The 16,677-nt window shown below is 37.9% G+C and overlaps 1 protein-coding gene across 2 annotated transcripts in view; it reads right to left on the bottom strand.

Annotated features, from left to right (window-relative positions):
* Window positions 1-16,677, bottom strand: part of aspscr1 (ASPSCR1 tether for SLC2A4, UBX domain containing) — a 53,603-nt gene that overhangs the window by 13,304 nt on the left and 23,622 nt on the right. For both annotated transcript variants that reach the window (XM_058989830.1, XM_034039085.3), the window contains 3 exons: window positions 16,511-16,577; window positions 11,223-11,285; window positions 10,234-10,286 (listed from right to left, as the gene is read on the bottom strand). In XM_058989830.1, coding sequence (XP_058845813.1) covers window positions 10,234-10,286; window positions 11,223-11,285; window positions 16,511-16,577 — 183 coding nt within the window. The remainder of the gene's footprint in view (window positions 1-10,233; window positions 10,287-11,222; window positions 11,286-16,510; window positions 16,578-16,677) is intronic.

The raw sequence follows: 16,677 nt of genomic DNA on the forward strand, positions 1-16,677 counted from the left end.
TCCCAAAAGTTTCTAAAATATCCCAATAAGACACTGGAAAAAAAGGGGTTAAGCTAAATGTGAATGGGCTTGCTATTTTAATTGTACAATGGGACATATTTTCAAAGCGTTTACCCCAGTTTTTTTTTTTTTTTTTTTTTTTTTTTTTTTTTTAAATCAAGAGCACGTCCACTGTGGTAGGTTTTAAAACAAAAAGAAGGCTTCTTTAAAGAAAGTTGCAAATAACTAATTAAATTTGGTTGCACGTCTTGTTTTTTGAATTTCCCCTGCCCCCAAGACGCTGGACAATTATCTAAGAGAAGAGTTAATCTTTCTCAAAGTGATAATCAAGAGCACAGCATCTCAGCCTTAACAGATCTGTTTAGTTCAAAGTCCTGCAGGTTCCTCCCCCCCCCCAATTCGCTACCCTCCTTCAACCTCCCCTTCAGTGCCGCCGTTGGAACTTCTTTTGTCAATCAGCGTCTGGGCACAGACATCAAAGACTCCGGGGGGAAAAGATGTCCCAGAGGGGTCAGGGAAAATTCATGGCAGAACCTCCGACTCCGACAGGGAAGAAAACTTGAAGAAGAACCGTCACCCCTGTACAGTGAAAATTAACAGCAGGGCTCATGCACTTCAAAAGATTCACACAACCCAACCCACCCCCTCCCCTTCTCTTCTCTCTCTCTCTGCAATACACAAACAGACAGCCCCAGCGAGACGTTTTCATTCAGGGAGAAAATTATATGCAGTTGGGTCCAGCTTTTATTGTCGGACTGCACACATACTTTTGATTTTTGATTTTTTTTTTTCCCCTCTATAGAGGGCATGATGTATTTAAATGGTATAAACAGCATTCCAACAAAACAAACAATCCCATTTGAAGTGCTGAATGGGAGTGGAGGGGGGAGGTGGAATCAAAGAGCTGCAAGGATGGGAAACATTCTTTCCATTACATGACACAAAGTGATTAAGATTCTGTGAGCCTGTTGTTGGTTTGATGCTAAAAATTTTAATAGGAAAACGCAGGCATCAAAAGAAAAAAGACTAAGCCAGCCACAGCAAATGCTGGGATAAAATAAAGCAAAAACTAAACAAAGCTTTTGGGAAAACTTTTTTTTTTTTTAAATGTCCAAATATTTGAAGATGTGGCATGCTTGATTAATTAAATTAACATAAACATTAACTAGAAATCAACAGTATTTGTATTCATTGTATGCCTTCAAAATGACAGGGACTTGTTATGCATCCGAGGTGTCTATCCCAGTGAAGTTTTGAAGTCCGCACAGGAGTTTTGCTTCTTCCCACGACCTTCTTAATTGAGTGAGCAGCAAGTGCATATTGTAGCTATGGCAACTATCAATAATGGAAAAGGCTACAGCTTGGGACGCTGGTGAAATCCATATCCCAGTGTACCAATCACACCACTGGCAAATATATCAATGTCAAAGGAAAGCATTCTGATGTCAACTGTAACACAGAGGAGATACTCAATGAAGTACAGCATAATGTAGGCTTGAGCTATCCTATATCATTGCATTACCAGTGTTAACATGACAAGGCTGTGTAAGGAATACCCCTGTCAACTAAAGAGATCAATTTTGTCTGCTGTGTGTGTGTACATATATTTAGATAGATAGATCTGCCTTCGTGCAGATCAACTGAATAGACCTCTTTAAGTAATGCTAGTTAACAACAGTCAACTTTATAATTTTGTGGATGAAATTCTACCTTCACAGCGAGTATAATTAAAACCTCAAGAAAGGTCACATTCTCTCTTAATGTTAATGGTAGGGTTTATTCCAAGCTATTAATTTCATAATGAAGAACACCCTATAACTCGTGATGTGGACCGATATCTTCCACAGAAAGGAAGAGGGATATTAAAGTACAAAGACACGCATCCCATTGAATTAAAGGGTTGAGCGTCCCTTTGTAGCTTTAAGTACTAGATTTACTCAAAGAAAAAATAAACTAAAAAACAACTTCATTAAAGTTTCCTTTAATATCTTGTTCTGCTGTTAGAACAGATATACATATTAACAAAAGAAAATGCCCCAAAGCAACGAGGAAATGAACGTAGCACTTGTTTTGCAAACATGTAGTGTGGTTTAAGTGGAGCCCACTTCAAGCAGCTAGCTTTAGGAGCACACCCGCTAAAAACAATGCACTTCCTACCCTAAGCCATGTAAATTAAAGGAAGCATTATTCTTGGGTCTCCCGTTGTGTCATCAGTTAATCCTCTGCTTCAAGATGATTTCAGCACTACCAATTCCCTCTTAATTGTTGCCGTTCTGGGTTTAACTAGAATATCACATATGCCTCAATACTTCTTATTTATTTAGCACCCCGAGTAAAGAATCTATCAACAGTTTACCCAGAACTTTCAAAAGGGTTGTATACGAGAAGAACTCACACAGTGTATGCAATACTGTTCAGAGTGGCTGGGTCTAATAGGATATGGGAAGATGCCACAAGCAACAGATGTTAAAAAATGTCACGCTTATCTTCAATCTTTATAGGTCAGGGGTGTCAAACTCCCGTCCTCGACAGACGACAGGGTCTTCTGGTTTTCATTCCAACTTCAGCTCTCAATTAACATACTTGGTCTCATTATTTGTTCAATTCGACATAATTCATATTTTTCAAGGTCTTTTACAGTTTATGATTTTTAAAAAAATGCTCTTGATTCAAGGTACACCTATGAAACATTGAGAGGCCTGGAGAGAAGTGTTAAATGTGTCTAATTAATCAAACAATTAGACCAATTAAGTAAGAGAAAAAGCTTGGATGGAACTCAAGCCAGAAGACATCACAGCCCTCCAGGAACTGAGGGCGACACCCAGATCTAATGCAATACACCCACCGTTCCCCTCTAAAACACTAGACTTTAGGCCTGGGATCAAATCTGGCTTAGGTTGCAAGCAAATTGAGGCTGGTGGTCTCAGCATAGCGCTGGGTGGAAACTCGCTAAAATAAAACTTTCTTTGGTCAACCCAAGCTTTACGTTTAAAGGTTATTTGGCATCCTCAGGTGTCCCAATGAAAGGTACAGAAAATCAGATGTGCTTGGGCATGGTTAATGTAAGATGAACTAGGATGCCCAAGCAAGTCTGGAAAATGTACTCAAGCCCAGACATGCTTCCATAAGGCACTTGCCCACCAGTATTGTGGCCACATGCGCTTGAAAGTTTATTTTTAGTACTCCTTTTGCTTTAAATAAGGACTTAATTACCATCATCTTATTTGCCCCAGAGCTCACACACACACACACACACACATAGCCTCACTGCAGCTGTGTGTGTGAGGATGGAAAGTTTATTTTCCAGGGGTCTAGTCATGACAATCTTCCCTTTAAACAATAAACTTTCAACTCTACTTCACCTCGCACGGCCAGGACCACATCAAACAGTCGCAGAGGTCAAGTTGATTCAAATGTAGGAATTGGATAATTAAGAGGGTAAAGGATGGCTTGATATGTATTTCGGTCTTGTTTTAACCACTACGATTACAGTCCTTCATGAAATAGCTGTCATTTGCTTCGAACGGCAAACTAAGCCTATGCTTTAGCGGTTAAAACAGGAAACAAAACGAGATCCAAGTATAGAGTTTTTTATTGATAGTAAAAGTTGCAGACTGACTACATTTTGACAATTTACCGAAAAGCGGCAGGTGATAAATGCTAATGATATTGGGGCACTGTGGCGGAGTGTCCCGCCCCTATTTATTATTATTTGAATTTTTGTTTGCGGCGCGGATAAAAGCGCAGCGTCTTTTGTTATTGTTTTTTATATTTATAATTTAAAAACCCTGTGAGGACGCATGACTGATCAGCTACTGATTATTTAACTAGCTGACAGTCATGCATCCTTACCAAACGCGTGCAGACTGTGGCCGAGGGGTAATAAGATAATTAACAGCTAGTTAACCCCTCGGCCAGAGTATAAGAACCTGCAGCTGTCCGTGCTGCAGGGTTGGGTGCAGAGAGGAGGTACGGGGAGATAGAGAGGAGACAGAAATAACAATTGCTAAAACGTGCCAGCACGACACTTACTTGTTTGTCTGTCTGATTCGTTTGGCCCTCGTGCCCTTTTGTTTTGTTGTTTGTTTAAATCTTTTATGTTTGTTTTGTTTATTAATAAATTCAACTGAGTGCCGTAGCATTCAGCTTCACCCGCCCATCCATTGTTTTGATTCAGTTACTTCCTGGTCCGTGACGTCACCACACCTCACCACTGCGAGCCATCCTGCCACAGGCACTAGACAATTTTAGTTTTTAAGTAAGATGAATGGAGTATAACAGTCAGAAACATTAAAATCTAGACTGATGTTGGTGTCTTTAACACTGTGTATAGGGATCAATATTTCAAATACATCAAATGGTCCATGTAGTATATAAAACAGCAAAATCAAACAACAAAATTTCTGTTTATTATTAAGCAAGTTATTAAATACGTAAAAAAAAAACCACAAATAAGAAATACTGTACTTGAGAGAAAAAAAAAAAAATCAGAACATTAAATAGTTTATTTTGAATTATTAATATGCATTGAATCCAGACCAAAAAAGATGGGGCAAATAAAACCTTAATCTACTGATGAAAACAGACTAAAGGAGTCTTGAGCAATGGGAAAGATAAAAAGTGTCACATTTGGAAGTGCGTGTCGGGCAGCTGGATGTGACAGATAAGGGGAGGCTGAGCTCTGAAGTCCCTCCCCAACATCTGGGACCCAGTTCCCTTCTCTCACTCTCCTGATCCCTCTCTAACCTGGAGCCATCACTCATACATCAAGGCTGCGGATCGGCTGGCCAGGCCCACAAACATGAAGAAGCCATCAGATAAACTAGTTCTATTCCTGGCAGGGGGGGGATCAAAGCACCCTGTATTAACCCCATGTGCCAGCTCCTGCTGGGCAAAATCAAACACACATGTGGACAAAATATCTAAAACATTACCGACCGTTAAATAATTCAGTACGAGTTAAGACTAACTGATACAGAGGGCACCTGCTTATATTTGTATTGTGCAATGTCTGATAAAAGCTATAGTTTGTGCAGTAATGGAAAGGATGCACATATGTGTGCACAGCATGCAGCAATTCAGAGCATTATCATCTCCAACCGATCTCCAATAGTCTCAGAACCAGTGAGAAAACAAACCAATAAACTGTCCCAAAGCACTGCAAGGGTTAATGTTTAATCGGTTGTGTTTGCCTGCTGTTATTTGGGTCTTAAAATCATTCATCACAAGAAGTCTACACAGCTATTCATGCAACAGGTTTTACGGTATAGTGCATTTGTATGCGGTAAGGATACTCTTATTTGTAATCAGAAAAAACCTAATGTATGTAACCATTATAGAACATTTAATAACCTGTTGGTGCCCACTGAAATTCCTTCTCGTTCCCACCAATTGCCTGCAAATCACAGGCTCAAAGCCCGAGCGCAGAATAATCCAAAACTTCCATCTTTCGCTATGAAGGTTAAAGCTGGATATTTCCCATAAGGATACAGTAAGACTGTGAGATTCTTTCTAAAGCTGGGCCAGAAATGAACCTACCGCCATTCCGCAAACACTATCTTAACTTCCATGGAAAATGTACAGCCTTCCTGGAACTGATCTTACTACTCTGGTGGAACAACAGAACCAACACTATTTCAACAGGTTGCTAACTCAGACCCATCCAATTAAAACCAAACTAGAAATCAAGTCTGCTCCCTCCATTCAAAAACATTGACCTCCTGAAAAAACAGTGCTACAAAAAGGATGCAGCAGCGTTCACTAATGATATGTTTTTTATTTCAAATATTTTTCTTAAGAGTGCAAGCCAGTGAAAACACATGCATTTATTAATAATGGTTAAACAAACATGCGAGTAGGGCTTTTACAGCACTTAATGTCCTAGAGCTGTGTCGTTTCAGGCTGGTGTGAAAGCGCTCGTCAGTTTTTCCACATGGATAGCAATGCTCACCCATGGAGGGACTTAAAAAGAAATCTTCTTTGATTTACTATGGGATCATTACATAATTTTAAACAAATAAACAAACAAAAAAAAAAAAACTTAAGTGTCGTCCTTTGAAGAGGGAGAAACTGCCCTAGTGAAAATTCCATTCACAAATTACTATGTACAGTACACACTGGTCAACCTGAAATACAGACGTGCTCAAATTTGTTGGTACCCTTACAGCTCATTGAAATAATGCTTCACTTTTCAGGAAGAATGATGAAATTAAAAGCTATTTTATCATGTATACTTGCATGCCTTTGGTATGTCATAGAATAAAGCAAAGAAGCTGTAAAAAGAGATGAATTATTGCTTATTCTACAAAGATATTCTAAAATGGCCTGGACACATTTGTTGGTACCCCTTAGAAAAGATAATAAATAATTGGATTATAGTGATATTTCAAACTAATTAGTTTCTTTAATTAGTATCACACATGTCTCCAATCTTGTAGTCAGTCATTCAGCCTATTTAAATGGAGAAAAGTAGTCACTGTGCTGTTTGGTATCATTGTGTGCACCACACTGAACATGGACCAGAGAAAGCAAAGGAGAGAGTTGTCTGAGGAGATCAGAAAGAAAATAATAGACAAGCATGGTAAAGGTAAAGGCTACAAGACCATCTCCAAGCAGCTTGATGTTCCTGTGACAACAGTTGCAAATATTATTAAGAAGTTTAAGGTCCATGGAACTGTAGCCAACCTCCCTGGGCGCGGCCGCAAGAGGAAAATCGACCCCAGAGTGAACAGAAGGATAGTGCGAATGGTAGAAAAAGAACCAAGGATAACTGCCAAAGAGATACAAGCTGAACTCCAAGGTGAAGGTACGTCAGTTTCTGATCGCACCATCCGTCGCTTTTTGAGCGAAAGTGGGCTCCATGGAAGAAGACCCAGGAGGACTCCACTTTTGAAAGAAAAACATAAAAAAGCCAGACTGGAATTTGCTAAAATGCATATTGACAAGCCACAATCCTTCTGGGAGAATGTCCTTTGGACAGATGAGTCACATCAGCTCTATGTTCACAGACAAAAAAATGAAGCTTTCAAAGAAAAGAACACCATACCTACAGTGAAACATGGAGGAGGCTCGGTTATGTTTTGGGGCTGCTTTGCTGCGCCTGGCACAGGGTGCCTTGAATCTGTGCAGGGCACAATGAAATCTCAAGACAATCAAGGCATTCTAGAGCGAAACGTACTGCCCAGTGTCACAAAGCTCTGTCTCAGTCGCAGGTCATGGGTCCTCCAACAGGATAATGACCCAAAACACACAGCTAAAAGCACCCAAGAATGGATAAGAACAAAACATTGGACTATTCTGAAGTGGCCTTCTATGAGTCCTGATCTGAATCCTATCGAACATCTATGGAAAGAGCTGAAACTTGCAGTCTGGAGAAGGCACCCATCAAACCTGAGACAGCTGGAGCAGTTTGCTCAGGAAGAGTGGGCCAAACTACCTGTTAACAGGTGCAGAAGTCTCATTGAGAGCTACAGAAAACGTTTGATTGCAGTGATTGCCTCTAAAGGTTGTGCAACAAAATATTAGGTTAGCGGTCCCATCATTTTTGTCCATGCCATTTTCATTTGTTTTATTATTTACAATATTATGTTGAATAAAAAATCAAAAGCAAAGTCTGATTTCTATTAAATATGGAATAAACAATGGTGGATGCCAATTACTTTTGTCAGTTTCAAGTTATTTCAGAGAAAATTGTGCATTCTTCATTTTTTGTGGAGGGGTACCAACAAATTTGAGCACGTCTGTAGCTACATGAATAGTGGCTACGCTATCATAGGAACACAAAGCAACAGCGCCTTTACCCAGCAGACTTTTAAAGGCACTCTGTGCACCACATGCTCACGCTGTCTTTTAAACCAGTTTAAGCTCAAGTCATTTTGACAAGCAACACCACAATGCCAACCTAAAGCATCATGGTTATATGGATTACTGATTGGCATCAGTGATTTTAAAATGACTATGGGACGAAAGCTTTTTTTTTGCATAGAATTTTTGCTTAATACCGATTTTCCATTTATAAGCTACCTTGCCTGGTGAAAAAAAAAATTAGTAAATTATCAAACGCTTGCCACCACCCAGTGAAAGCAGCAGAGATGATATATGATGCTGGACAATACTAGGAATACTATATTAGAGGATTGTAAAATGCCGTGGAAAGTAAATGAAACAATATTGACCGTGTACATTCCTGCCAGAGTGAAGTGCTTTTGTTTGTTGAATACATCCACACATTAATATAACGTTCCACTGTTAAGCAAACTCATGAACTAGAGCAGACTATGTTTATGTCCCTAAATATTTTACAATTCTTTAAATTTACAAATTCAGTTAATTCACGGTTAGGCCATGTTGACAGTAAACTGTAAAAGCCATATCTATATTGTACTGCAAGAGCCCTATGCAAAATGCTTTTTTTGACATTACATGGTTTTTAGATGTGCAAGTCAGATATAGGAGAGAGAGAGAGAGAGAGAGAGAGAGAGAGAGAGAGAGAGAGAGAGAGAGAGAACTGTATACATTATTAAATGTTTTAAGTTAACGCTTACTACTATTGTACTTAAACTTGTTACACAGGTTTAAATGTTCTATTATAGAATATAACGCAACCAACTAAGCCATTATGATGTATTAGTTGTGTGTGATGTATGATGGAGGATCTTATATATGAGTTGACGGTACTATAAATGTACAACCAAGGCAGAATTACTTTGCATATTGCTCTAGACAGACTGTGCAAAAACAATGACAGGCTACCACGCTCTCTGTATCTGACAGCAGGCACATCGCTGCAGGAAAGTCTATCTGGGAGGTTTTCCAGAGTTTGATTGATTGACTGACTGATAAGCTGATTAATAGAGACGGTCGACTGAGCCTTCTGGTGTAGCAAGTATATTAGTGATTTACAGTGTGTAGTCCTCACTGATCTGGCACTTCAGAATAGGAAGAATGAGTCTGGAAAATAAGGCTACTGTACTATTTATATATATATATATATATATATATATATATATATATATATATATATATATATATATATAAAAAAAATGAACTATATTGTTAGTTTTTATTAAACGTCTGTGGAAAACTGGATAGCATAATTTTTTTTTTTTTTTTGGAACTGGATCCACCCTCTTTTAATCCTGTGTAATTAAGTGACTGTAATCATCCTTTGGGACTGGAAAACTGAAAAGTTCAAAGGAATCGGGGTGCTTTTCTGCTGCAATTTCAAATTGCTGATTTCTGTTATTAATTATACATCTTAAGTGCCTTTGAAGAGTGGAGCAGACCATCCTTCTCCGTGAAGACATTATGTCTACCAAACAAAAAAACAAAACAAAAGAAAAACCACATTGCTTTAGATAGTTTCCGGGAAAATAAATGGAAATTCTGCTGCTGTTACTTCTTTCTTTTAAACCTCTGGGAACCCCCCCCCCCCCCAGCTCCCCAACGTCAGCGAACACTGCCACTATGAATAGATGTTTCTGAAGCCAAATGCGAATGCTGTGTGATGTCTCAACTGCCCCAACGCAGCTGGAAGCTACTGACACACATCCACAAATATAACTTTCAGCCTGCAGACTCAACTGGTGCCGTCTTCGTTTTATTTTTTAAAATAAAGAATTTTGTTAATGGGGGGGAAACAAAAAACAACTTGTTGATATATAACCATTGGTTAATGTTTATTAAACGCAGTGTTACAGTACGCAGTTTTATATATATGAATGCAGAGTACTGGCATTAGTTCACATAGGAGCAGCACTGTTCCTAAAGGTGCTCTATAGACAAGCATAGACTTTAAAGTTTATCAATCCTATTACAAATATTTCTATAAAGGTATTAATATATATTCCAGCGCATTGCCAAAAATGAAGAATTGAATCAAAGAAAAGGTATGGTTTGTGCAGTAGCTACCAAACCATGCATGATTTGTGCGACAGGAAGTTATCTTTGTTGTGGGTAAAGAACATGTTCTAGAATGTTGTTGAAAGAAGCTTGCAAGCAATATAAATCAGTGACACTATGGTGGTATTTACAAATACTAAAAGCACATTAAATTCAGTGACAGATGTTTCAACAAAAAGCATTTTGAAGACCTTGAAAAAAACTACTAGTCGAAACGTTTGTCACAGAGTTGAAGTTTATTTTAGTTAGTACTTCTAAATTCAGCACTGTTGACTGTTTAACAGTTATGGATGGAGAACTGTAGTAGTACAAAACAAATAAGATGATCCTTACCTGGAAAAGGGTGTCTGTGAGGTCATCCAAAATCACTTTTGGAGGGGAAATAACTGAGAAAAAGGAGAGAGAGAGAGAGAGAGACACGCTTATAGTTATTATAAGAAGCACAAAACGAGGGTATTACTTTTACATACCCTCCATACACTGTAGATGTTTCCTGCATCTCTCTAATATTATAATATCCATATTTTTTTTGTAAAAATGCATCGAGCAAATGCAGAACCAGGGAGAGCTACTATGTATTACGGTTTGTGATCCATCTCTAATGATACAGTACAAGGGCAGGAGCAGAGCTCTGTTATAGATGGATGTATACTGGCTGAACTAGCAGGTCCAGGTCCTGCAGCAGCTGCTTCTTTCATCTGAGGTCACCCACCTACCTTATTAGCCGTTCAGGCCTGGTTAGCATCTGATTTATGACAGTATCGGGATCCAAGGTGTTAAGATTTGAAACTTTTTTTTTTCTTTGTACTTGTTTCAGGAGTGTCATAAGCTTTTACAGATATTGGACGACCATTAAAGAAAAGGGTGGGATCCTAGATAATCTGCTGTGTAAGATCGGATCCTTTCCATTTTTTTTTTTTTAAATAGGGAAGGAACATTAACCATCATAACCCAAAATAAAAAAAACAAAACACATAAGAAAAAACGTACCAGTGGAAACAAAAATATATTTTAGGACTCATGGCTATCCATTTGGTTCTAATGAAGATTGTAAAGGTTCTAACTCCCTTGAAAGGAAAAAAATAAATAATCATTACAAAAACAAAACAAAAAAATATCCAAGAGAAACAAAAATTGTAACTCCTCCCAAACTTGCATGCCCATATTTTATAAAATGGACTTTACTAAAAAAAAAAAGTCATGAACCCCACACTTCTGAATCCGAGTATAACAGCAGAAGAGTCCTTCAAGAGAATCAATGTTTTGCTATCTATTAAATAGATGGAGAAGCCTTCTATGTCATGGAGGTCACTGGCACTTACACAAGTAGAATCGGAGGTCTGGATCCTCAAGATGTTTCCTCACAAACTCCCTCACAGCACCCACTGCAAAGACAGGAAGAGATTTATGAAGAGTTTGACAGGTGCAGATGTCATGTCCAAGTGAAAGGTTACTCAAATCCATTGCATACATTTTGCAAAGTCTCCACTGGGCTTTTCAACCCAGATCCCCAACACCTTTTGGACTGACAGAATTTGCTTTAATATCCTGATGCCCACTCAATCCAGTTGAGAGAAGGGGGGTGGAATTTATATATATATATATATATATATATATATATATCTGTCAAGTTACTGTACCTGTTTTTATTATGATCATGATTATATCTTTTTCAAAACAGTCTAGGTTAACCGTATCCAGACTAGCATTACACACATCAGTGGGGAGTGGTTTTCAGGGTTTTTGAGGCTCCGACTGGGTGACATTCCAGCCCACGTGCTGAAGGGTTCAGCTGCTCTACCTCCCCTGGACCACCATGGCACACACTGGAAGACTTTTATTACACCCAAAGAAAGGAAAAACAGATTGCAGGCTGGAGGTTAATTACCAGGCAGACCTCAGACCACGTACCAAGGAGAAATGTATCTGATAATCAAGCAGGTAAGCCTGGTAATAAGGCCAAAGCTCCCACTTTCCCCATAATGGTATTTGACTTTAGCTCGCATTTGTATTCTCAACACCAAAATGAAATGAAGAAGCACTGATTGGTTTTTAATATATATATTAGTATATAAACCATATTGTGAGGTACGTGGAACAAAAAATGTCCTGGGTTTATTGACCTTTGACCTTGAATTCCTCTATACCAAAACACTGCGTTACATAATAATATTATCCAATATTATCCAATAAACTGGAAAGAGAAAGTTGTAAAACCATTCTTCCGTTTTGAGGAAGAAAGCTGTGGGACACTTTTACAGCTCCAAAGTGTTCGTGTGTGTAAAAGAGGGTGCAGGAATAGGAGCCAAACCCTCTTCAGAACATTAGCTGGAAGAGTCTAATAAAATTAAACCATAGCAAGAATGAAAGCGACAGACATCAAAGTCGAGTCAAACAAGCTGTTTGATCTCTCCTTTTTTTTTTTTTTTTTTTTTTGTTTAAAAAGATTCAGTCTGGCTCATGTAGAGCCCTTTACACGCTGGTCTTCATTAGTTCAAACCCCTTTAAAATGACTATTTTTGCAGTGTTAAATTCACCAGTTTCAGGGAAAGACAAAAACTAAAATAGCACGGTTTAAAAAAAAAAAAAAAAAAAAAAAAAAAAAAAAAAAAAACACAGGGTGAAGCAGGAGGAGGTAATTGAAGGATGCAGATCTGGCAAATTACTGTCCAATATCCCGTTATAGCCTTCTGATAACCACCACTGGTGTATATTGGTACTGGTATTTAAGACTAAATATTGTAAAAACAAGCAATGAGTGAGGAAAGACATAACAATGTGCGGTTATGATTGTCCTCACATATGACTTATTTTTGCATTACCCACATAGAACCGTCAAGTCTCCTGTCTGTCGGACTGAAAAACCAATACATGCAATTTTAGAGCAGATCATTTCTGCTCAGTGTATACTGCTGTGGTGAAGCTGGAGGTGTAAGACGCTGTGTTGACTGAGACAAAAAGTGGGGATTTGGGGGGACATTTTCTGGTAGGTAAAAGTTACATTAAAAATAGCATGGGATAAAGGGGAAAAACCATAAACCTAAACTACTCCACTGAAATGCTGCACAGATTTGTATTTAATGCATCTGATACATTTCCGTTTAGTGCTGTACAGCTGGCATATTCCCGACAGACCCGAGGTCAGTTATAATTGGAATTAGAATTACAGCAGAATTACACTAAAATGATCATGTTTACTCTGTTTATTCTAAATAACCAAACAGTAAATCACAGGTACAAATACAGAAACATACTACATCACTTTTTTGTTTTCAAATAAAACGGGGTCAAAAAAAATAATCGAATGACAAATAAATGCATCACTGAACTGAAAATCGATGAATTATATGGTTTAATTACAATGACAAGGTCCGATTCCTGATGTGGGTTATATAAGAAATACTCAGCTGGCGTGCTTTGCTTCAGCACAGTCGTTTTACTGACATGACACAAACAGGGCTGATGATTGCTTTGCATTATACTGTTGCCAAGCGTTGCATGTGTAGCCAACCCTTGAAGATTTTCAGCGCCTAAGAGACCTCATCATTGTATTGCCACTTTGAATGTACCAATGAGGTCTTGTTTTAAATATGCTGCTAAAACATAAAGATTGTAACAGTGGGCAACCTACAAAAAAATAAGTGAGGTTTTTCTTAAAACTAAAACAAAAAACACAAGCCTTCTCTATCTGGGCCCTGTTTTAAACCCATTGAGAAAAAGAAATCTTGTGGGGTGTAATGGAGGCAGGTTTAATATACAGAGGAGCAAGTCAGTTAATGGCTATGGCTCACCTAAGGATTCTTTTCCAAAGTGAACTACTTAAGAAATGTACTTGGAACAGTAAGTATATCCCCAGTTGCTACAGATTTCAGCGTTTGCCATCCACATCTGTGTGTTTCCTTTGCCCCATAGTGTTTTCTCTTATATTTTAATAAAGATGTGATGCTGTACGTTTGTAAAACGCTTTCACAAAAAAAAAAAAAAAGACATTTTTTACAGAGGCACAGCAACAATAGGCGTCTATTTGTGTGGCTGTCAAAATGTTAAATGGTAATGCTGACTTCTGCTAAAATCTGCTACAAAAGCACAGGGATGAGAATGGAGATAATGTTAAGAACCGTGCACAGCCCACTAGTGGCACCTGCCCAAGCTGGTTGTAGCATGTTTAATAGGAGGATGTCAACTGCTAGTCAAAAATATTTTATGACTATTGAACCAAATCCATAAAACTATTCCTGCATTTGCATTTGATGTGGGTTTAGGAAGAATAATGTAAGAAATGCATGACTTGCTGTAATGCTTTTTAAAAGAAGTTACTAATAAGTATTTTTATTGCCTTTTGCTGGTTATATATAAATTGCAGCCACAGAGAGTGCTAAAGAAAAACAATAAAAACAGTGCTGTTTTGTGTGAAACCTCGCTGTAAATCACTTGTGCCTTTGGCGCTAGTGAGGTTCCTGGCTCCCGATCCTCATGAGAATCTGCTCAACACCCCACCAGAACTGCTTTCTGTATGAATATGTTGTGAGACAACATCACGCAAACTGCAGATGCCACACAACACATGTCTGAACACAAAACTAATTAAAAAAAAAAGAAGAAACATGAAAGGGCTGAAACATTCATTGCACATTCATTGCACACAAACCCCATTAACACTCACCCAAAGGAATGAATATATATATATATATATATATATATATATATATATATATATATATTAGTGCTGGGATGAACACAGGACTTTCATGTTCGCATATTCGCTCAATTTAAATGTTCGTTCGGATAGCCGTTCGTTTTTCAAAAATAAATTATATTGCACTGAACGCAGGCAGAGACAGCATAGCAGCAGGGGCAGGGGGCATGGCCACGGCCCGTGTCTGCGCCTTTATTTTAAAGCAAGAACTTACACTATGTAACATGTTAAAATAGAAAAACATCACAGGAGTAAAGAATAAGTTGTGTAGGACTTACTTTACCCCAGTGAGTTAACTACAAAACAAAGGATGCCAAACAGCAGCTCAAGTTAAATGTTGTTTTAGTACATAAAGTTGACACTGCATTTCATTTACTTATTTATTTTTTCATTCCTTGCCATTTCTTCACAGTAAACAGTGGCCATTGACACGTTTTCATAAAGTAATAACATGAGGTTTACTTGTGCCTGAACAAGCAAACGAAAACTGAAATGTAACTTTAAACACTTCAAATAAAACAAACATGGAAACAGCGTTGTAAAGTGAAGGGGAAAAAAAACTCATTATTTTGGTTGTCGTTTATTACATTCCACATAACAGAAAGTCACAATATATAATATATACAGTCTATATAAAAATCACTACACACATTTTCAGGAGGTTGGGTTCTGGTTTGTTTACTTTTTGCTGTCAATAACTTTTAAAACAGAGGCTCAAGAGCTGCTGTGTTGATTCTGTGTTTTATATATTTATATATTATATATATACACACATACATATACACACACACACACACACACACACACTGCTCCCTCGCTATAAGACTCTTGGTTATAACGCTCCTACAGCATGTCCCCCAATTCCCTATACTAGTGATTCATGCCATATGTTTACAGTAAATCATTATTATTATTATTTATTAATTTCTTAGCAGATGCCCTTATCCAGGGCGACTTACAGTCGTAAACAAAAATACATTTCAAGAATCACAGTACAAGTATTAATACAATTAAGAGCAAGATAAAATACAATGACTTCGGTTCTAGCAAGTACAAGTATATGACAAAATACGATTCAATAACGGAGCAGATAACAGTGTCAGTGATAGTTACATCAGGATATAATTAAATACAAAATACTACTGATTAAATAACACTTGTGACAGATTACAGTATTCCAAATACTCTAACTCCAAGCTGCGCTGGCACTTTATAACACATGTTATTCAGCATTTGTTTTATAACTAAATAAATATTAGGCCTATTACATGGTTATCTTTCCCAATGTATTTACTTTTTTGCAGGAGCTGCGGCTTTCTCTGGAAGACGCTTCAACCCCGCTCTAGCAGCCAAACCTGGGACGAGCCCATTCCTTCTTGCACTTGGTTTGCTTGTCTGTCGCTTCGAACTGAACTCCCGACCGCCGTTTAGCCAGGCTATTTAGAGTTTAAAAACTGCTAATTAAAATGATCCATGAGTGGGAATGTTACCCTATTTTTTTTTTTCGTTTGTTTTGGAAAAAAATATAGCGTTGATTACATGGTGCATGGTTAATTAACGGAAAGTTAATTAAAGGGAGTTATTTTATTTTGTATTTTAGTGAGATGTGTGTTGTTCTGTCCCCCGCGGCGCCCCCACCTCCTCCCCTGTTTATAACACTCTTCGGTTATAACGCTCATATTGTGTGTGTCCCCCGAGACCCGCGTTATAGCGAGGAATATATATAAATCAGTTGTGATACTATTGGTAAAAAATGTAAAAACTGAATTTAATACTTTATGATGCTTTAAACTTTGTCCAATTTGATTTCCTGAATGTTCTGAAGACATTACTTCTAGATTGTCAACTTGCCTCTTCGACAGCTGACATTGTAGATAAACAAATCAAAATTACCAAAATGTATTAACATCTCACCTGTTTCCAAAGGTCGAAAGAATCCTTGCAAAACATGTCTGTCAGGGAACTGTACTCTCACCACAACCTGCCCAGCACAAAAGGATATCATTGAGTCCTTGAATTGTACTTACAAACACAAAAGATCAGACTAACATGTTCTTTAATTTGTGATTCTTTAAAACTCC

The sequence above is a fragment of the Acipenser ruthenus genome, chromosome 17 (assembly GCF_902713425.1).
Source record: "Acipenser ruthenus chromosome 17, fAciRut3.2 maternal haplotype, whole genome shotgun sequence".
NCBI classification, from domain to species: Eukaryota; Metazoa; Chordata; class Actinopteri; order Acipenseriformes; family Acipenseridae; genus Acipenser; species Acipenser ruthenus.